Source organism: Eulemur rufifrons, chromosome 7 (genome assembly GCF_041146395.1).
Source record: "Eulemur rufifrons isolate Redbay chromosome 7, OSU_ERuf_1, whole genome shotgun sequence".
NCBI lineage: Eukaryota > Metazoa > Chordata > Mammalia > Primates > Lemuridae > Eulemur > Eulemur rufifrons.
In genome coordinates this window covers 223,626,251-223,649,874 of record NC_090989.1, presented here as the reverse complement: position 1 = coordinate 223,649,874, position 23,624 = coordinate 223,626,251, and the positions used below count along the sequence as shown (strand labels likewise).

Below are 23,624 nucleotides of genomic sequence, written 5' to 3'. Positions count from 1 at the left end.
GCATGGTAGATACTTGCACATGTGATTATTTCCATCAACCCTGTGGTAAATAAGAAAGGTGCTTTTTATCACCATTATATGGATGAAGAAAAATTCAGAGAGATGCAGTAACTGCCCAGGTCCCAGCTAAGTAACACTGGTTAGAAGGGGGAAACCACGAGGTAAGAACCAAAGCTTTGCAGTGGCTACTCCTAAATCAGCTCAGACGTAATATAGCAACTTCATCTAAGGAAGTGCTGTAGAGGAACCTAAATGGTAAATATTTTGAGAGTATTTTTATAAATACCCATTAAGAAATTTCATGCACATAGGATTTAGACACACATATGAATATAAACATTCTCCAGAATAACTAGAGCTTAAATCAGACTCTGAGAATGGATAATTTAGACTTTTGAGGACTAGATAGAATACAAAGGAAAAGGATATAATTTCAATGACAGCTTTTAAACATTACTGTTTGTATTTACAGATTGCTCAGCACATTAACACATAACAAGAAGGTATATGAACAATGTAAAATAATGGGCAGCATGTTTATGGTTTTTAACAAAGCGCCTAATCGTTTGTTGGTTTGCTGGTGTGTGCTTTCTGGAAGATAGAATTTATTGAGTGTGATATGGTAGATGGCTCCACGTCTGACCTCAGTGGTACTCAGAGCCCCCTACTGAGCTGGAATGACAACTGTTACAGACACTCTAAACACCAGCTCTAGAGCACTGGCAACACTGAACTCGGAGGCATGGGCAGGGCCTTCAGCAGTGCCCTTTGACCAGCATCTTCCTCCTCATTCTTTGCCAGACTTGTGAACGTGCATCATTCTGGTCCTTGGTCATTCACAGAAGCGTACCACACCACTTCTGGACTGCCCATCCACTGCCTTACCATTCCGCTACGCCAGTGTTTCTTTTTTTTTTTTTTCTTTTATTTTGAGACAGAGTCTCACTCTGTTGCCCGGGCTAGAGTGAGTGCCGTGGTGTCAGCCTAGCTCACAGCAACCTCAAACTCCTGGGCTTAAGCGATCCTACTGCCTCAGCCTCCTGAGTAGCTGGGATACTACAGGCATGCACCACCATGCCCGGCTAATTTTTTCTATACATATTTTTAGTTGGTCAGATCATTTCTTTCTATTTTTAGTAGAGACAGGGTCTCACTCTTGCTCAGGCTGGTCTCGAACCTGATCTCGAGCGATCCACCCACCTCAGCCTCCCAGAGTGCTAGTATTACAGGCGTGAGCCAGCGCGCCCAGCCGCAAGTGTTTCTTAAACTGTAGGTTGTAGAATCACCTGCTTCAGAAACTAGTTGTTTAAAATGCAGCTGTCTGAGCCTGTTGTCAATTCTAATGCACATTAAAGCTTGAGAACCACTATTTAAGCAAGTGGAGCGTACGGATCTTTGATTCTAGCACGACTAGCTTTGATCCTTAATGTACTGGAAGGGTTTTGGTGTATAAAAGGGCCACTGCCTGAGACTGCTAAAACTGAACCATGGTTTAGAAGCAACAGTGTCAGCTCTCCTCTAAGGCCCCCAAACCATAGACCTCCCAGATCATCTCAACCACAGAGGTACCCAGGCAGCTGCCCCCTTTCCTTGCCCACTGGGAAAGGAAAATTGGGGCCCTGTCCAATTTATCTATCCCTGAACTGCTTGTGTTCCTAATGACTCGGGACAGGGTGTTGATCTGTGTAGCAGAGACCAGTAGTTCCTGTGACATTTTCTGAGTATTCAAGTCAGAGCTCATAATTAGCTTGGTGTTGGCCTAGCCACGTATGAGAAACCCTCCTGTCATTCCGTACCTCTTTGAAGCTAGCAAGCACACTAAAAATCAATTCTGCTTATGATTTTCCAATAGCTCTGAACGGTTATAATTACAGTGTACATCTGAGGAAGCAAAGCTGCTTTTTCTAATCTGTTTTCTTATTTTTTCCAGCAGCTTCTGCAGACTTATTGGTAATTTGGATTTCAACTAAATGACACCACTTAGATGCTGAGGGTGGTCATTTCAACCCTGTGCACTTTTAGCACATTGATATGGTGAGAACCCGAGTGAAGTCTGAAAGCTAAGGCACAAACGCTATGTAAAGATGCCTGACCAATAATAAGGGCTCAACAAATGTCTGTTGAATTTTATTGAAGAAGGGCCTCACTTTTTAAAGACAGAAAACATAGTGTTTAGCAAAAAATAGGAATTATACTTTTTTTCAGGTTCCTAAAAAAAGTGTATGTGTATGTATATGTGTATATATGTGTATATATACAAATTTCCTGAAGTTTAAGATTTTTTTTAATTTATGAATGCATGCTAGTGAGACATTCTTTTCCCCCAAAGTGGTGTTGCAGGCTAAGGAAAGAAAGGGGAAGTTAGTGAATCAGCCTGTTTGCCAAGGCCGGGTTGTCCTTCAAGCATCTATACTACCAGTATTAGTTTGCTTGGCTGCCGTTGTGAAACACCGCAAACTACATGGCTTAAACAACAGAAATTTGCCTCACGGTTCTGGAGGCCAGAAGTCCCAGATCAAGGTGTTGGCAGGGTTGGTTCCTTCTGAGGGCTGTGAGGGAGAATCTGTGTCATGCCTCTCTCCTGGGTTCTGGGGGCGTGCTGGCAATCTTTGGCATTCCTTAGCTTGCAGATCGCTGCCTTTTTCTTCACATGGAGTTCTCCTTGTGTTCATATCTCTCTCTGTGTCCAAATTTCCGCTTTTTATAAGAGCACCAGTCATGTTAAAGCAGGGCCCACCCTATTCCAGTATGATCTCATCTTAACTAATGACGTCTGCAACAACCTCATTCCCAAATAAGGTCACACCCTGAGGTTAGAACTTCCATGTATGAATTTTAGGAGGAACCAATTCAACCCATAACACCTTCACTCTGAATAAAGCTTTGTTTTTCTGGCTCGTTTTTGTTTGTTTTCAATCCCAATCGCAGCGAATACAGAGATTGCAGAGTATCTGACTGCAAATCACCATGCATGGAATTATGTCATTGAGGGGCAGCATAGAGGGATAATGGTGCTTGGACTGGGAATTGTTTCCTGTTCACTGTACCTTAAATCCTTAATGGTTCCATTAGCTTGCACAGCAAAAGGCATTTCCAATTCAGCGTACAGTATTTCTGATATGCTACTCTGATCTCAAGCTTTGGTTGAGAGAGGACCAACTAAGGCCAAGAATCAAAACTTTTGAAAGCTGGAAAGACCTCATCAAATCCAGACACCTGATTTTCACAGAGGAGGGACCTGTGGGCTACAGGAAGATGAAATGTCTTACCCAAATACAGCACACAGCTACCTGGTGCCAAATTGGTACCAGATCTCAGCTACCCTGCCTCTCGTTCTAGCTCATCTTTCTGCATATCATACTGTTCCTCCGAGTCATGGAGGCCATGGGTCCCCTGTGGGTTAAAGGTCCCAATTCCCATTGGCTCTGTGGTGCTTTTCGCTAGCTGGCGAGCGCAGTCAGCCCTGTCTTCAGTGCATGCCGTCTGTCTGGGCATGTTGTGTGGACTGCCCATACTGCAGTTTTTTTAATCCCCCTAAGCCTCACGTCTGGGATCTACTTAAATATATTATCTCTCAACTCCATAGATGTGAGCTCTAGGAAGGGAACTAATTCTGATGTTAAACTTTGCAAAATATGAACAGTAAAACACATTTTCCAAGACAGCAGAAGCCATTCAGTATTGTGAAGCCCAAAAGAAATGACTTTGATCATCAAGGTTTCTATTTTGGTTTATTGCTGTTGTTTTGGTGGGGTATTTTTTTGCATTTATATATTTTATAATAATCATATATGTAGTGATTTGCTTCTTTTTAACATTTATTATCTATCTCCCAAACTTTTTGGGGTTTTTAGGGGGTTTTGTCCAGCTTTATTAAGGTACACTTGACAAATAAAAATTGTATATATTTAAGGTGATGTTTTGACATACGTATACATTGTGAAATGATTATTACAATCAAACAAATTAACACACCCATCACTTCACTTAGTCACAGTATTTTTTTGTGCGGTGAGAACATTTAAGATCAACTCTCTTAGCAGATTTCAAGTATGCAACACATTATTCTTAACTCTAGTTACCGTGCTGTACATTATATCCCCAGAACTTACTCATGTGGCATAACTGAACCTTTGTATCCTTTGACCCACATCTCCTCATAGCCCCTTCCCCTCTAGCACCTAGTAACCACCATTCTAGTCTCTGCTTTTAAGAGTTTGACTTTTTCAGATTTTATACATAAGTTAGTGCACGTAGTATTTGTCCTTCTGTATCTGACTGACTTCATTGAGCATAATGTCCTCCGGGTTCATCCATGTTGTTCCAAATGAATTTCCTTCTATTTTAAGGCTGAATAATATTCCATTCACACACACACACATTGTGTATGTGTATATATATGTGTGTGTGTGTACGTGTATATATATATATGTACACACATACCACATTTTGTTTAAATTTTATTTATTCACCCAATAACAGACACTTAGGTTGCTGCCCCAACGTTTTTGAAAGCTTCCAAAGTTAATGACCTGACCACGTCTGAACTATTTACTAACTTATCTTTTGCTTTCAGTACAGCACCTGGAGTGAAGTCGGCACACAGTATACATTTGAATGAGTGATTGAGAGTTTTATAGGTAGAAAAGCAGATACTGCTTATTATACTGACAGCTCATTACTGAAGTATAATTTATACGTAGTAAAATGCAGAAATCTTAAGTGCATAGCTCCATAAAGTTTGACAAATGTGTGCATAAGAACCTACCACCCAGATCAAGACAAAGAATATTCTCTCATCCCACCAGAAAGTTCCCGTCACCCCTTCCTAGACATGACCCCAAGGTCATGGAGATGTTCTGCTTTGTTTTTTTCTGGAAGCCTTGTAGGTTTAACTTTCACATTTTGTCTAAGTTCCATTTTGAATTAACTTTTGTGCATGGCATGAGATGGGGTGTCAAAGGTTCTTTTGTTCTTTAACATCTCTTTCTGCTCTTTTTGATTAAGTCGAATAATCAACTTGTCCATAATAACAGATTTGTGATTCGGGAATGGATCTGTATCTCTCTTTTCCTCTTTAATATTTGAACCGTTGTCACTGGGGATATCTTAGAAACACAGGAAAGCACTAATTCTCCGCAGTAGTTGGAAGGCTTGAGGCAATCTGTGTAGGACATGGTATTTCTGCAGAGTCAGGCCTGGGTTCAAATCCAGTCACCACCTGTGGTTAGACAAGTTAGTCTTAATGTTCAAATGTATAAAATAAATAGCAAGAGACCCAGCCTAACAAGGTTATCTTTAATGATTAAATGAAATAATGTGTGTAATACAATCATCACAGCATAAACATCACAGGAAATGATGACTGCTAGCTTTTTTTTTTTTCTTTTCCTTTTTTAGAGACAGGATATTGCTCTGTCGCCCAGGCTGAAATCTCAAACTCCTGGGCTCGTGTGATTCTCCCACCTCAGCCTCCCAAGTAGCTGGGATTACAAGCATACACTACCACATTCGGCTAATTTTTTTTTTTTAATCTTTTGTAGAAACAGGATCTCTGTTGCCCATGCTGTTCTTGAACTCCTGGCCTCAGATGATCCTCTTGCCTTGGCCTCCAGAAGTGCTGGGATTACAGGCATGAGCCACTGTGTGCCCAGCTTTAAACCTGTGTGTATGTGTGTGTGTTGGGGTATGGTGTTGGAAAGAAAAATAAATCTCATAGACATATGTGATGGAAAAGGTCCCTGAATGTGGATGAGGATTCCTTTTTGAAAAGGTTTCTCCTTCCAGCCACCACCCGCACACATACATTCACTCCCCTCAAAGCCTTCTGCTTGCTTCTGAGGCTGCTGGTTTTAGGAGCTCTCTGAGCCACCATGGCTTCTGATGCCCAGAACTAATATACCTGGAAACACACGGTTTGGTTCTCTTTTTGCCTGTGGGTTCAAAGCGTGGCTCTTTGTGCTGTGCTGTAGAAGGCTTCCTACCTCAGGCGTTCATTGGCAGGGTGGGGGACTGGGGGCGGGGGGAGGCAGCCATCAGTTGATTCCAAAGGGAGAGCCTGCTGCTCTGCTTGCCTGCATTAGAAACAGGCAGTCTCCTCGTCTAAAAATAGCAAAAGTGGGAGAGCGGAGAAGAGCAACAGCCATGCTCAGGGCTGAACAGGAGAAAAGGCAGAGCAAAGCAGATCTCTCAGAAAGCCTCCTGTTTGGCAGTGAGGGCTAGGTAGCGTGGGTGCAGTGACTGTGGTCAAGGACTTTCCATTCACCTGGGTCCGTGCTGGGGAGTCTTGTAGACCCGCCCACACACTCAGCCAAGGAGCTCAGCATGAAGAGGGTGCTCCATCATGGCGGGGCTGTGAGCTGGCTGCTCACGCTATCCAGGCTGCAAATAGGAACTCCCGTGCCAGTGCTTGGGAGTTTCCACACCCTGTAGCACCCTCCACCCACCACCCACCCCAACCAAAGTGAGCTTTTTCTAGCGGGGCACAAGGTATCGGTTTGCCCATCCCTTCAGAAGCGCCTCGGTAATACCGGAATGGGCTTGCCCAGAAGCGGAATGTGGCTCTAGGACTAAACGCGTCTTTGCAGCCATTAAGTGAGACCAGGCTGCATTTATTGAGTTTTCTCTGCAAGTAGAGCTTTCCTGTCTACATTTGTTATCAGTTAATGTTCCGGTAGCTAAACTTAGAATAGCAGAAAAGGAATTCTTTGCAAGGTCTGTGATAAATCTGTCTGTGCAAGCAGACCTCATCAAAGCCCCCTGGGAACAGAGTCACAGTGATACTCCTATTCGTTTATGCAGAGAGCTTTACCCTCCCTTGGCCTTTCTTACTCTCGCGGTTTCCAGCGGGATCCTGTTGATGGCCCTGTGAGACGGGCTGCACAGGGGGTACCTTTCCCATTTCCAGGTGAGGCAGGAGCTCATGACTTGCCCAGCGTTGTAACTAATAATCAGAGAAGCGGGGCTTGTATCTGGCCTTCCGCCCTCACCTGGATGTTATCTGGGGCCTTTTCCCCACATGGTCAGTTTTAAAGGGCAAAAACCTCCTAACATGAAGCAGCCTAAAATGTGGCGTGAATTCAAGCAAAAGTAGGGAAAAAAATAAAAAAGACTCCATTTAACCTTGATGTTGGAAACATCTGTCTTTGCATGACCCAGCGAAGACATGACTTTGAACCCATGAAAGGGAAAAATAACCCTAACTCGCTGTTGGCCGGTGATCAATATTTTCACAGACATAATAATGTAAACCCTGTGTATCAGTTTTCTAATTTTAGAGCCAATATGTGAACAAAGCAGGAAAAATTTTGTTATAATTGCAAGGTAGACTATAAATCTTAACAGCCATGACAAGGTAGAAATAAAAGTGTGTGGGGTTTTTAAGTGTGTCTAATACAAAGACAGAGGGGAAAGCAGGAACAAAAATGAAATAATGTGAGAAGTTAAAGGATATATGGTATGTGGTTGATGAAATTAAAAAAAGGTTATTAAGCATGTTATTCACAGTCACAAAATAAATTAAGTAGAAATGGCAAATGTTGGCAGAGTAGAAGGGAGTAAATGTCCTTCATAGCAAATCAATAGACACCTCCCTCGGTTGCGAATGTCTTCTATTCCCTGATTCATTAAAAGCTGTGAAGGGAATCACCAGAAGAGATAAAAAGAGAAATCGCGAAAGGAGCTGCATCTGAGGGGGCAGCTGAAGGCGGGAAACGGGGACAGGAGGTTGTTGCTTTTCCATCAGAAGTTATCTGTGTCGTGTGATATATCATGATGTTATTACTTCGATTAAAACAAATTGAGGCAGTGAGAGGATGACTTTTAAAAGACAAAAACTGTGGCTAGTACCATATGTTCCCTGAACATATAGTCTCATGAGAATTAGCTGTAAAACACTCACTAGGTCTACAAACAGAAATCAGAGTGTTCCAGGCTATAAAATTATCGATGACTGTGGTCAGCAGTTTGGCCAGGCTAATGGTCTCCAGTGAAGCCAACTAATGTTGCTGGTAACAGAAAGAAGCATTTTTGTAAATGACAGAGACGTCCGCATGGCATCAGAGCCTCATGAACGTTGCCTCCTGGAGGGAGAGCTGGGCCACCTGTGCTGCTCTTACCTGCGAGAAGTTTGTGACTTGTGCAGAGACGAAGCACAGAGCGGAGGAAGAGTATTAGCCGTTCCCATGCTTTTTACAAGGGAAGAACATAACTGAGTAGATTAACAGTTTCTTGTGTAGCTTGTTGCAAATTAGGCACAATTAGCCATAAGTCAGTCTGAATCAAGGGAATTGTGGCAAAACCTGATGGTGTAGAACCTAGGCAAGCAGCCAGACTCTTAAACCCAGTCACATAAATTTGCTTCTAGAAATGGATCCTCCCTAGCTGAGAGTCCGAGGAACGGCGTGCACTCTAACCCGACCACTGCATTCTGAAGGCGTTCCTCCCAAGAGAGAGCCTCGCTTATAAGTGACCCCTAAAACAGAAGCTCAGCCAGAGAAATTAGAAACTGATTCTAAATAGGCTTGAGCCCACGAAATCAACAGTACAATAAAAAAAATCAGGGCAATAGCAAGAATATTCCCCAATGCTAGAACTGAAGAGAAATGAATATCAAATTGCTCAGTAGCACAGACATTTAAATGAAAATCGTTTTTAGACCATATCTTACCTTTACTACATCTTCAAGGGAGGAGGAATTTGCTATAGACTATGACTATGGATGCATTTATTTGGGTGAGATGGTTTATTCTTGTGTTATCTCTTTACTCTTTTAATAATTACATTTCATTATTTTTTAAGCAGCAATGAACATACACATACATATTCATGCAGACAATATATAAGTTCTCAAGCCCAGATAATACTTTATGTCCTACGTGGAACATTTCTTGTTTAGGAAAGATACACCTTTATCTGCAATAATGTGTGTAACTTTTACTAATCTCTTTGCTAAAAATAAAGTAGCCATGCTAAAGGGAAATATTTTCAGTGTCTATATCAGCTGAGGCCCAAATTAAAAGTATGAGATTGTAACACTTGCAAAGGAAGTGAGTGGTCAAAAACCAGTTCTGTGGCCCTTAGCTAACTGCCCACCTCCAGCCTTAAAAGGAGGTCGGTAAGACCAAGAAAAGAGTTGGCAGGTGGAATGTGATCTTTAGAGAGAACTGCTAGTGATCAGAGATGTCTGTCCCAGCCCAGCAAAATGGGCTTCTATGGGGTACTTTGGAGGGCTTGCTGTGTGTGCTGTGGAAGGTCTGACTCATGCCTGAGATCCTGGGAGGGCAGAGCAAGGACAGTGTGCTGTTTGGAGTTGGCCGGTGCCACTCACTCACTTCCCATCTCCTTTCTGTGCTTTTTTTTTTTTTTCCTCCTTAGCACTTTTGATCAACATAATGTATATATGAAGTATTTATCTCATTGTCTGTCTTCCTCAATACTAAGTTCCGTGAAGTACAGACTTTTGTTGGTTTTGATCTCTGCTATATTCTAGACCTAGAATACAATGTGCAAATGGATGCCTAGTAAATGTTTGCATTACACATTCATTGTCACTGATCACCCCAATCCTACTGGTTTGGTATTATTATTCTCATTTTACATACAGGAAACCGGAGCTCAGAGGGGTTACAAAACTTAACCAATATCACACACAACTAAGTAGAAGAGCCAGAACTCACAGTCAAATTCATCCGATTCTAAATCTCATGCTGAGCCTGTTGATGCTTTATCAGCTCAGGTGTCTGTTTCTTAAAACTGTATTCTCATCCCTTTTGGGGTGGTAAATAGTATCTAATCTAAGAGTTTTCGGGAAGTAACCTGCCAGTTCTGTACTCTGATCTCACTGGTAGATACTGCATAATGAGGATAACAAATATAAAGATTAATTTATTTGTTATGTAGCTTTCGCTCAATGCCAAGAGAATAAGTCAGATTATTCAGAGCATATTTAATGACACTTTACTATATATATGTCTGATTATTTATACAGGGCTGTATATTTTAGTAAATTCCTTCATATGTATAATTTTATTTAAATAGTAAACTGTTGGAAGCTTAAATAGCTTTATTGTTTTTATTAAATATTGATATCCATTTCTCAATGTTGCTTTTGAAAGTATATTTTGCCTACTTATTTTTCCTCAAAACTTTCTGTTCACTGTTACTCTTCCCAAAAGAACAAAGATTTCCACAGCTTACATCAAACATCAAATACCATATTTGGTTTTGCTGGTATAATGTGACTATTTTGCGAGCTTCTAGGCACATTTGCCTGAGCTACCTTGGTTTCTGCAATGGCCAATTTCTAAAATTCCAGCAGAGAGGACTGTAAAACATGGTAGTTAAATGGAAACAGAGTTCAGGTCCTAACTCTATTCAACTACCTACCGGGTAACCATGGGCAGGTCACTGCTCCTCCCTGGGCCTCGTCCTGGAAGCAGAGATGCTGGGCTGACAGACACGCGGAGAGCCGACGAGAGTGAGTGGAACAGGCGGAGTGTGACGCAGACGAGCGTGGTGGGGACCCTGCAGTCATGCACAGGACGTGCCCAACTTGGGGGAAGCAGCTGCAATCTCATTGCTACTCAGAAATGTGGGCTTAGAGTTGGCAGCTTTGCTGGTTTCTCTAAAGAAGCTGTGGAAAAACTGGATTTTTGTGGGAATTTCCTGTTTCTTAATTTGGCAATAATTCAAACTAAAAAAAAAAATCTCTTCCTCAAAACACACTTCTTACAACAGAGTGGGTCTGTGGGCCAGCAGTGTGCAGCCTCTGGGCTGTACGTGAGTGAAGACCAAGGTCCTCTAGCCCGTGCCCTGGCGACACCAGCACTGGCCCTGGGACGTGGTAGGAGGTTCCCCAGGCCTCACGGACGGACCTGCGCTCGTGGGCTCCCCACCTCGGGACTCAAAATCTCAGAACCCAACTCTTTTATGTTGTCAGGCTGGATAGAATCTTTTTCGTCTATTATGAAAGAGAAAATGGTTTTGAATGACTGGTGAATACATCAGAGATTTATTCAAAATAGTTCTAAAATGGGTGTGACCTAAAATAATATTGCATGAACTTTCCTGATAATTCCAGTACTGTGTACTGAGAGATCGAGTTTAGAATTGTGACCCTTAGGTGCCTCATGAGCCTGGTTTTTGTTTTAAATATACCATAGAAGCATCCATTTAAAGTGTACAGTCCAGTGGGTTTTTGTATATTCACAGAGTTGTGTAACTATCACCAGAATTTAATTTTAGAATATTTTCATCACCCCAAAGAGGAATCCCCCAACCCCTTCCCCTGGCAGTCATTACTTGTTTTCTGTCTCTCTAGATTTATCTATTCTGGACATTTTGCATAAATGAAATCATACCATATGTGGAGCTCTGTGACTGGCTTCTCTCACTTGGCAAAAAAAAAAGTTTCCTTATGTTGTCGCATCTATCGGTATTTCATTCTTTTTACTGCCAAATAATATTCCATTTTGTGAATTATTTATTCAATCTGTGGACATTTGAGTTATTTCTACTTTTTAGCTATTAGGAAAAATGCTACTACAAACATTCACATACAAGCTTTTATGTGGACATACCTTTTCATTTTTCCTGGGTATATACCTAGGGGTGGAATTCCTGGGTCGTATGGTTTTAAGGACCCACCAAACAGTTTTCCAAAGCAGCTGCACCATTCTTGTTCCCATCAGCAATATATGAGGACTCGAGTTGTTCCAACAATTGTTGTGTCTTTTCTATCATAACCGTCCTAGTGGTTATGAAGTGGTATCTCATTGTAGTTCTGATTTGCATTCTCCTTACGGCTAGTGATGTTGAGCGTCTTGTCTTATGTTTATTGGCCATTGGTGTATCTCTGGAGAAATGTCTGTCCAGATCCTTTGCTCATTTTTGAATGGGGTTATTTGCCTTTTTATTGTTGAGTTATAAGAGGTTTTTTTGTATAATCTCGGCCAATCTCTATGAATCTCAATTTTTTTCACCCAAAATTAATCATGCTCAAAATATTCTACTTACTAAGATAGTAATCTATTCTAATATGTGTAAAAAACAGTATAAATAACAAACTTTTTTTTAAAAAATGACTGATTTTATCAAATTTTGACCATATAATACTGAGGAAATGTGATATTTCTTTTTTCTGTAATCATACTTTATTTTAGCTAAAATAATTGATAAATGTACCTATCTATTAAATCCAAAAAAATATTCTAATTTTTTCTCTATTTTAAATTGCATTATCTATGCTGGTGGCTTACTCTTGGTTTCCAAAAATAAATATCAGATTGAAAAATACTTCCAAAATGGGTTTGCCTCTAGGGACGAGAACTCTAGATCACAAGAGGACAGGAGAAAGAGGAAGATTCCTTTCTGCTGTATTTTATACTATATGCATGTAGTGTCATTTAAAAAAAAAATAAAATGTTTGGCAAAATTTGAATATGAACTATAGATTAGATCATAGTATTATATCAGTCTAAGTATCCTGATTTTGTTAATTGTACTGTATTTTATAGAACGATGTTCTTATTCTTAAGTAAATTCATACTGATGGGTTTAGGAATCAAGGGGTGCCTTGTATGTAACTTACACTCCTCAAATGGTTCAGAAAAAAATACTAATGTGTATTTATAGAGAAATAATGACAAAGCAGATGTGGTCAAATGATATTAATTGGTGAATCTGAGTGAAGGGTACCCCAGAATTCTTTCCAGTACTCCTGCCTTTTTTCTGTGAGTTTAAAATTATTTCAAAATAAAAAGTTACTAAAGAAAGAAAATTTTAAAAAGAAAAACACTTCCAGAATATATATATAATTTAATCTTGGGAAAGAAAGAAATGAAAATGATACGTAAAAACTCAGACAAGGAGAAAACTTAGTTTTTGCAAGTCATCAAATAAATTATGTTTACAAAATAACCCAGAAGCTATTAGAGATCTTTTTAATGATATAAAATGTGAACCAAAAAAAATAGGAATAACAGTTGAAAATCATGCCACAATTACATATTTTCTGACTACTTTGTTTCTTGCTTTAGGGTTTAAGTAGGTAAAGAATTTACCTTTCTCACAAGGTTTAACCAGGTAGGATCATTTTAAACCCACAAGAGGAGTGAATGACGTCTTCCCAGTTAAAAGGCAAAAGCCGGCTAAAGCCAATACTGCTTCCTTGTTTCTGATCCAAAAAATAACCTGAGCAATGTTTGTTGCCACCCAATGCCTTTTAAAGCAGCAGCCCTTGAGAGCCAATGGTTTACTTAACCCACGAAATCTGAGGGTTTATAATATGAAATCAACAGCTCTAAGGAAAGAAGCCACATTCCCCCTGCTCTGTAAGGTCCATTAAAACAGACTATTCCCCATAGTGTATAACCCATCTTAGGTTTTTGAAAAGCAAGAGAACTCTCTTACTATGTCTGGAATTTGAGAGAAAATGTATCAAACCAAAAGTGAGGTGGCTGCAATCCCTTAATTTTCACGTTCCCAAATATCACCAAATGGAAGACTCATGGAAGATCTCCCCAACCCCGCTTTCCTCCTCCTCTTCCTCGTCTGTATTTTTACAATCTTCTCATGTCTTTTATCATCAGGAAAAATACAAATGAACCTTATTAAGTTGAGAAGGTCAGGATTTTGGATAGTTCCCTTATATTCAATTAATAGGTAAATATGTACAATGATAGAATTGTGTGCAGTTGCCAGACTAGGGAAGGACAGAGGATTATAATGTCCTTCGTGGCCTCCCGTCCTGCTGGGAGGCTTAGACAAGAACTCAGAGGATGACTGTAGATGGGACGTTCTCAGAAGAGGTGAGTGCTGATCTACGCCCCGCAGGGATCGAGCGCAGGACATGGTAATGAGCAAGGGGAGAAAGAAGCCCACCTTCCGAGCCCCTCCCCAGCTCTACCACCCAGAGAAGACCACAGGCCGCTGTTGGTGTCCCTTCCATGCAGCCGATGGCCAGCCCCTCTGCCAGCTCTCCAGGACCAGTGTCACCCTCTTCCCCCATTTTGTTGAAATATTTAGTTCCTGCAAAACCTTCCTATGCCAAATTTCCATAGGTTAAAAACATAACTAACTTTTATTTCTAGGAAAAAAGTTGTGCATCCCCAAGCCCCTAAATGAATACCAAATTTAAATGCTATTAAAATGAACCAATTACTTCCACAATTAACATTGGTTATCATATCACAACAAAACAAAGTGCTTTCTCTTCAAATGACCCTGTAGTATATAGTCCACCTGCATTCCTTTGGCTTTCGTTGTAGTCGTAGTCACTAAGCATACACTTCAGCCGTCCTCACAGAGCACATCATACGATGCTCTGTGTTTACACAACTCACTGTTACTCCAAGTGTGCTCCTTAGACCCACAGCATGAATGTCACCTAGGAACTTGTCAGAAATGCAAATCTGTGGCTCCATGCCAGACCCACTGAATCAGAAACTCTGGGGGGAAGGCCCACGAAATTGCATTTTAACCAGCCCTCCAGGGGATTCTGATGCACATGTCAGTTTGAAAACCACTGATGTCATTGAAATTTTCGTGCCAAAAGAAAAAATTTAAAAACGATGGAAAAAAAAAAAAGAAAGAAAGAAAGGAATCATTAATGCTAATGGTACACAAGGTTATCTTCTGTAAACTAGCAAAGAACAAATTCTGTGACAGAAGAACCAACATGGGCTTCCAGATTCACAGCATCCTGCAGCTCACAAGGTGTGGGACCCACAAATCCAGTCTCAAAAATGCAATGAAGCCAGGCACAGTGGCTCATGCCTTTAATCTCAGCGCTTTGGGAGACTGAGGTGGAAGGATCACTTGAGACCAAGAGTTCGAGACCAGCCTGAGCAACATAATGAGACCTCATCTCTACAAAAAATTTAAAAATTAGCCAGGCCTGGTGCTGCCCACCTGTAGTCCCAGCTACTCAGAAGGCTGAGGTAGGAGGATCACTTGAGCCTTGGAGTTTAAGGCTGCAGTGAGCTAGGATGGGGCCACTGCACTTGAGCCTGGGTGACAGAGTGAGACCCCGTCTCAGAAAAATCAAAAAATAAGTGATGTGCTGAAGTAGAAAGACAAATGCACTGCTAGTATTACCAAATTCTTCAAACTCAGGTGACCATATCTCTGGGTATGACCATATTTCCTGTCTATCAAATTCTCAAAAAAAGAAATTTCATCTCCAAAAGCTGCCCATCTCAGCCTCTTTAGCCACAACTTTGGAGGTGTCTTTAGATTTTGTTCTGGAGGCCACATGTTCATTGTTTGCCTTTATTTTTCCAGCAAAGGGTTGCCTTCCAGTTCGACATTTACCTTGGAAGAGGGGACCATCTACTTGACCGCTGAGCCGAGCGCTCTGGAAATGCAGGATGACAATGCTTCTGTGCTCGACGTCTATTTAGTAAGTTACGTTTCCGTTTCCTCCCTCCCCTTCTGGTTTGTGAATGGATCCAGGCCGTGGCTTGCACAAGAACAAGTTCCATAAAACCAGGCTTGCTTGGCTTTTAAAAGAAATAATGGCACCCTGTCCCTTCTACAAATGGTGGGTCTTTTCACAAGCTGTGTTTTCCCCCAGTTTGTGCAGAACATTACACAAAAGAATATCTAGGTTAATACTAAATCACCACGTGCAACAACAGAACAAATCCCAGTGGCAAGGCAAAGTGGGGCTCCTTGTTGTCATTCCCAACCAAGTAATGTCTTCCTTTGACTCAGCCATACTCCCTTATGTTTGAATCTTCTGCATTTTGGTGTTGCTCCCTTCGTAATAGGTTAAGAGGCACAGAACTGGGTCGTGGGAAGAGCTCAAATTCGGCACCAGAGAACCTTGGCTGACTCCCTCCTTGGTTGCCACCAACCAGCTGCGTGATTTGGGCAGGGAGCTCTCTGACTGCATGTCCTTATTTGCCAAAGGGAGAAAATAATGCCTGCCCTGCCTACCTCACAAGGCTGCTTTGAGGATCATGAGTGATTAAGTGTGTGAACACCCTTTAGTGCCCATCACATTGTCTGTATCGGCTTAATTAAATTGTTAGACAATGCCCAGAAAGATGGGCTAGACTATATATATTTGTTTGGTTCGTTGGTTTGTTGGTTGGGTTTGTTGTAGAGATGGAGTCTCACTCTGTCACCCAGGCTGGAGTGCAGTGGCATCATCATAGCTCACTGCAACCTCCAACTCCTGGGCTCAAGTGATCCTCCTGCCTCAGCCTCCCGAAGTGCTGGCATTATAGTCACTGCACCCAGCCAAGTGCGACTATAAAAGAGTATTTAGTATGTCAAGTACATCTCATACATGTACTCTGTGTCCTAGTACACGTGCGCAAAATCACACGACACGGGAAGTGTTGATTTGGAATTTTCTGATTTTTTATAAATTTTGCTAAACCTTAAGAGACAAAGGCCGGGTACGGTAGCTCACACCTGTAATCCTAGCACTCTGGGAGGCCGAGGCAGGTGGATTGTTTGAGCCTGGGAGTTCTAGATCAGCCTGAGCAAGAGCGAGACCCCGTCTCTACTAAAAATAGAAAGAAATTATATGGACAACTAAAAAAATATATAGAAAAAAAAATTAGCCAGGCATGGTGTTGCATGCCTGTAGTCTCAGCTACTCAGGAGGCTGAGGCAGGAGGATTGCTTGAGTCCAGGAGTTTGAGGTTGCTGTGAGCTAGGCTGATGCCATGGCACTCACTCTAGCCTGGGCAACAGAGTGAGACTCTGTCTCAAAAAAAAAAAAAAGAGAGAGACAATACTCTGTATCACTCCTGGCACACGAGTGCGACCTCAGGAATCGGCACCATGTGCCACGTGTCTCACAGAAATGTGTCTCCACACCCTCCAGGCTCCTGGAGGCTGACTTTTATGTTTCTCCGTACACTCCCTGTAATTCCTCAAGAGTGCTCTGCAGAACATCAGTCACCTAAAATGTCACTTCTCAGCATGTAGCCCTCTAGTGTCTTCCCAGCTCTCTGGGAGTAAAATCCAATGTCCTCAGGCCCTGCATGGTCTGGTTTCCCCTGCCTCTCAGACACACTGGCCTCCTTGGTGTTCCTCCCACAGACCAAGCATGTTTCTGCCCCAGGACCTTTGCATTTGCTGTTCCTGTCTGTACACTCTTTCCTACCCATCCCATGCTTGCTCCCTTCTTCCCCAGTTCTCAGCCCAAGCATCTACTCAAACATGCTTTCCTTGACCATCCTCTATAGAATAGCAAGTCCCCCACCAACCACTGTGAATGGTTTTCTCTGTAACCCCAGAGTATCCTGATTGTTGCATAAACAGAATTGTTTCCACCGAGCAATGCTCTTCCCCACCACTGTCCCCACCCCTGAAATAGGACGTAAGAAGGAAAAGATTTTTGCCTGTTTTGTTCATTGTTGTACCATCAGAACCTAGAACAGTGCCTGGCACACAGTAGGGCTTCCTTCAATATTTGTTAAATGGTGAGTAATCTGCCTCCGTAAGAAATTAGCCTGCGTTCCCACCCAGAATGTCAAGTCCTGCCCCTCACTTTTAAAAAGATTTTTGTACTTGATTCTCACAATCTATAAGGAAAACAGGACAATTCTGGTCTTAAGGAAACTGCAATCAGAGAGATCACGGGTCTTCTTGCCCAGGGTCGGCCAGTGGTGTGGTGGCTCTGGGACCAGTTGCCCTGTCCCCACCACTGTCCCCACTTTAAAAAAATAAGTCATAGCATATCACAAAATCTTTACAGAAAAGTTAGTTGGTTTTCCCCCAGCCAAGAAAATAGGGAATTAAATACAAAAAAATTAAAGGTTTTTTTTTTTTTTATCCCATGATAACTTGGGTTCATCTGGAAGTAGAAATCAGGAAAACCTTTCAGGAAGAGGCCAAGTAAACTCTCATCTCCATGAGCTGAGGGTTCGTGCCACTTTCACGTGTCTTTACAAAACCAGATCCACGCTAACCAGGAGGTGTGATACTCCTGAGTGAGCCAGAATTCAAAGCCAGCTTTGTACACTGTCCTGCCTAAACTTGAACGTACAAAGCACTCTGTGATTGCTGTCATTACCACCGATTGATGTCTCAGCCCATCTCCTCGGAACCACGCTGCTTACAAAAGTGCGAGATGAATCCAGAAAGCACACAGTAGGGGGGTTTTTTGGTGAGAATTATTTTTTGTAAAACTTCACTTTCACTGTTTCCTTTCTAGTTATTTTCTAATGTTCTAGTGTAGCAGTTCTCAAACCTTTTGATCTTAGGACCCCTTTAAGCTCTTAAAAATTATTGAGAATTCTGAAGAGTTTATATATATATATAGAGAGAGAGAGAGAGAGGTTATGTCTATCAATATTTCGTATTTTCAGAATTAAAACAAAAAAAATTAATATTCATTTAAAATAAATGTATTATATGTTAAATAAAATTTTTATGAATATAACTATATTTTTCAAAACAGAAATAAATTTATTGAGAAGGGGGACATTATTTTACATTTTTGTAAATCTCTAATGTCTGGCTTAATAGAAGAAACTGGATTCTTCCATCTGTTTCTGCATGAGTCTTTGTGATATATAAGACATCATTTCACTTTTGGAAAACTCCGCTGTATCCATGAAAGGGAATGAGACTGAAAAGGCAGATCACATCTTAGTAATACTAGGAAAATAGTTTGACCTCAGTAACCCCAGAAATGGCCCCACACAGAGTTTTTCTGGTATTTTGACTTAGTCACTTTACCTGTTGCAAAACCAAATGAGAAATAAATTAATTAGAAATAGGTACCTGGGCCGGGCACAGTGGCTCACTCCTATAATCCTAGCACTCTGGGAGGCCGAGGTGGGTGGATCACTCGAGGTCAGGAGTTCAAGACCAGCCTGAGCAAGAGTGAGATCCCCGTCTGTACTAAAAATAGAAAGAAATTAGCGGAACAACCAAAAATATATAGAAAAAATTAGCTGGGCATGGTGGCGCATGCCTGTAGTTCCAGCTACTCAGGAGGCTGAGGCAGGATCGCTTGAGCCTAGGAGTTTGAGGTTGCTGTGAACGAGGTTGACGCCACGGCACTCTAGCCCAGGCAACAGAGCGAGACTCTGTCTCAAAAAAAAAAGAAAGAAAGAAAGAAAAAGAAATAGGTGCCTGGAGTCTATGCCTGTCTCTATCTCTCATTAATCATTGACCTTGACTTAATCACCCTCTTTGGGCCTCAGTTTTCTCATCTATAAAATGGATTATTAAATCATCTCTGAGACCCTTTCCAGTTCTGCCAGGATGTGACTCATTCTAAATTACAAGGAGTTGCAGAAATAAGATTTTCCAAAGTAGCTACAGTTTTCTCCAAATTTTGCTGTTTCATCACCTCTTCTACCATAGACCTTCACAGTATTTAAAATTTTAGGGCAATACATTTAGAAAGTTCTGCACCATTAACTTGTAATTCCAGGGTGTATTTTCATGCTGGAGATTTTTATTTTTTGTTTTGTATACTCTTCCAGATCTGAAAGGATACACCTAATTGCTCTCACTTCAATATTTTCATTTGCCTCTACATTACGAAACAGTCACTGGACAAGAAAAGCACAAGAAAGGAAAAACCAATCTTCCCTCTGCATTTGTCTCTCCTTTCCTTTTGACCTAATTTGATGCTCTGAATCATAGCCATCTTTATTGAAGGGCCGTTGGCACGCTTCTCTGGTGACCTTCTGTTCAATGTTGTCACCAAATGTAGTCAGATTTCTCTTGTAATGTTTCTCCCCCTTTAAGGTACAGCATTTCTCTATCGGTAGTTGTAAGCCACTCCCCTAGTGCTTTTACTTGTAGCCTAATCTATAATGCTGTTTATATCTCTTAAAAAATATATAGATTTAAACCCAAATGATTTAAGCCCACCAGATAGCACATATGAAATGTCCTTTTAAGGACCCAAATACACATTACGTGCATGTAAACTATGCCAGCTCTCCTGCTTTTTCCTGTGATTTGACAGGAACTTAAAAAGGATCAGTAACCTTAGAAGAAAGCTAATTGCTCCCTCACCTTTATTAAAGCATTTAGCTCAAGTTTTATGTACCCAGTTATCCTGCACTGCCTGTAAAAGGCCATTTACTTTCACATTGTAGAGTTCCAGGCTATCTGATTCATTTGCAGATATTCAAATCAAGGGAGGTGTTTTCTAAGAGGATTTTATCCAGTGACCAAGAATGTGTTTCCCATTGAATTTTGAGTTGATGACAGAGATTAGGGTATTTAAACGAATACAGCAGAGATGAGCAGGCTGTATTGATTTTAGAATGGGCAATCATGGAGTCTTCACAATAGAGCAAGATTCCACTTTGTGAATAGTCCCAGATATTCTAAGGCACTGATGCTGTTATTTCAGTTTCTAAGGCAGCTTCTTTGCCTGATGTAGAATGCAATTTGATGTTAATGGGAAGAGAAACAACCAACAAAAAAAAAAAACCATGCCTGCTGAAGCAGGTAGTGGGAGAGAGTACCCTTTTATGACTAGCTGGGAAGAGCTAGGTAAGTGGGAGCCAATGGGATCGCTGCTTTAATAATCCAGAAGTTTGAAAGATGGCTGCCACACGACAGTGACTTTCTTGCTTCTATTATTCAGTCCTAAGGTTATGCCCTTTTCTTTTTACAATTTCCATATTAACATCCTCTCAATAACATGTACGTTCACCTGGATTTGCTTCTTTGCAAAATGGCTTTTTGAAGTACAAAAATAGCTGTGGGTGAAGGAGAAGAAACAGTTAAGCCATTTTTTAGCCACACCAGCATTGGAGATTAGTGCTCTGAGGGGCGGCTGTTGGACAGCCTGATTATTTAATGTGTTATTAGAGTGGTTAATAATACTCTTTGATCATGGGACGAAGGGTGGCAGAGAAGTGAAAATGATTGAATTAACAGCTTAGCGTACTATTATGCATGGGAAAAGCCTGAGAAAAAGAAGAAAAACACTTTAAATGAGGTCACGGGGGTCTTAGAAAATTCGGCGGAACTTTTTTGGCAAGAGTAACCGTATTTCTGGATTTGAATCCCTTGGTATTGAGGTTAATGACATATTGGGTCTCTTTAATCATTCCTTGTTGGAGCCCGTGTTGGCTGCTGCATGGGGTGTTTATTTGAAACAGTGGCGATTCTATTGCTTCTCAAGAGAGAACTCGATTCCCCACCCACCAAAGATGCCGCTCAGGTTTTTGGTAGATTTTAGCGAGCACAGAGAAGGAAGGAGAAAAGGCTCACGCTGCCTTTGCTTTGGAAGGCTGTTTCCTTCCGCCACATAACCACACTGTTGAGAAATGAGGAGATTTCAGAAAGAGTAAAATAGGGCCCTTTGTTTCTTTCCAGAAATGCTTGGCCCCTTAAGTTATTGACCAAATAATATTTCTAAGATGTGTGGAAGAGCTGAAAAAAATGGATCCCACTTTCTGAGTCTCACAGCACCTACAAGTTATTCCTATCCTTGAAATAAGAGTGACGCAAGCTTCCAATTAACGAGGCAACCCGTCAGTCCGGATTAGGAGGTCACCCACAGGATTTCTTTTAAACAAACAGCATTAAACTGCTGTTTAAGGATTAGCTTGGGGAATTGGAGCTGGAGTTATAAAGGCATACTGCCTTTCCACATAAATTAAGTCCAGAGTTAGCAATTGAATGACACTCTGCAGGGCTGTGGTAACTTTTTTTTTCTGTTTTGTCCTAACTTTACAGTGACTCTTGCCCCCAGGCCAGTTTCCTTTCCATCTTCCTCCAAGCCAGTTCTGCTCTTCAGTTTGCCTGAGTCCCCTACTACACCCAGGCCTGCCAGGGGTTACCCATCATTTTTCATTCTTTGCCTCCAAAGACCGGCCTCCCTTCTGTTCCCTAATCTCTCTAGACTCTTCCTATTGCTTCTCTTTCTGGTTTCTATTTCTGTCTTCTTCCTTGTCATAGAAAGCCAGTGTTTACTAGTCTCTGGAGACTTTCCAACTCTAGGGAAAAGCGTGTTTGAGGAAGAATAGTCTCTAAGGGTGTGGACTCGGGATCTGTGAGGCCCTGAGCCTGCGGGGGAAACAAATAGAAGAGTTAAGATAAGAACAAACGAGAGCTTTGGGGAAACAAGTTTAAATCACACCCACGGACCTAGTAAACAGGAGGGTCCTCATTTGTACCCATTCCTCTGCTGGGCTGTGAGGAGGAATGGGAAGATGCTTAAGGACTGTTCTCTTTATACAAACTAAAGCCTCTGAGTGTGTCCAACAGCATTAGTAGGGATCCGGAGTGGGGAGCTGGGGCCTGGCCTCCCCTCGGTCTGCCCCTGCCTGTGGGCGTTTCCTAGGGCTGCCACACCAAATTACCAGAAACTGGGTGGCTTAAACAATAGAAATGTATTGTCTCCTGTTCTAGAAGCCAGACATCTGAAATCAAAGGATCAACAGTGCCATGCTCCCTCTGGAGGCTCTAGGGGCAGGTCCTCCCCTGCCTCTGCAGCTGTTGGTGCTGTCCTTCTTATAAGGACAGCAGTCACTGAATTTAGGGCTCACCCTAATCTGTATGACCTCCAGACATCTAACGATATCTGCAAAGAACCTATTTCCAAATAAGGCCCCATTCTGAGATTCCAGGTGGGTAAGAATTTTCAGGGGACACTATTCAACCCGCTCCACTCAGGGGCCTGTAAACTGCTCCTTAACACACATGGCCCCATGTTCTCACTCACTTCCCTCATCCCTGGCCAAGTTGCTGTGAGGTTGGGTAGATATTTCCAAATTATTTTGGATTCCTCACAAAAAGGCGTCAGGTAAATGAGTATATGAACCGACTCAGTCACTTGTTGCAACATATGTGTTAGAAATAAAAATCCCTGGGGCTGGGCCAAGGCGTTGGTGTTTTTGAAAGCTGCCCACACGTTCAGGGCTGAGATCCACTGGGCTTGTGGACAGGACCCTTCAGCTCTGAGCATCCTGCACTTGTTCTATGCTAATGTAGGGGGGAACTGTGTGACTCCCCCAGGGTTCCCCTCTGAAGACAGTTGGCCTGTTGGAGTCACGTGCGTTTTTCCTCTGACGCAGAAGCAAAGCTAAGGTGAATATTAGGAGGCTCCTACCATCCTACCACTCTCCCGTTCCTGAGCGGGGCTTGCCATTGAGTTCCTGCTCGCAGCAAGCCCTCTACTGCCACCTACTGGTAGAAAGGCAGCTCTGACCAAGGGGGACGAAGTGATTGAGCTTGAATTGAAACCTAATTAAGAGCGAGTGTGCCGCTCCCTAGACTGTTTCCACTCCACCACGGACTGCATCGTAGCCTTTCAGTGCTGTGCGTGTAAGTTCAGCAAGACACATGTCCTTCAGACGCCAAAGGCAGCTCACTCTGACAGGCCCAGCATCCACCACCTTTCAAGCTAGACCGGAGACTGCAATTACCTTGGGGCGCAGAAAACGAGGTGCTAATCTTCCCTCAGATCTAAGCGTCCCTGCTCATCCATCAAGGCCAATCCCGCTGGAGCCTCTTTGAAAGGGCCCCTTGGCAGTTTGCGGATTCAACACAGAAAATGCTTCTTTCTGCTGCTTAAGCCCCAATTTTAGCAAAGAACCAACAAATATGGAGTGGGGAAAAAGTCTTTTCTTCACTTTCAGTCTTTGACAGGTGCTCACAGACAGCCACTGAACTCCCGGGTG

At 42.0% G+C, this 23,624-nt stretch overlaps 1 protein-coding gene across 7 annotated transcripts in view; it reads left to right on the top strand.

The window, feature by feature from the left end:
• Positions 1–23,624, top strand: part of PIP5K1B (phosphatidylinositol-4-phosphate 5-kinase type 1 beta) — a 273,143-nt gene that overhangs the window by 241,834 nt on the left and 7,685 nt on the right. For 4 of the 7 annotated variants that reach the window (XM_069474141.1, XM_069474139.1, XM_069474140.1 and 1 more), the window contains one exon: positions 15,283–15,400. The exons of the other annotated variants lie outside the window; for them this stretch is intronic. In XM_069474141.1, the coding sequence (XP_069330242.1) occupies positions 15,283–15,400 (118 nt within the window). The remainder of the gene's footprint in view (positions 1–15,282; positions 15,401–23,624) is intronic. 7 annotated transcript variants of the gene reach the window in all.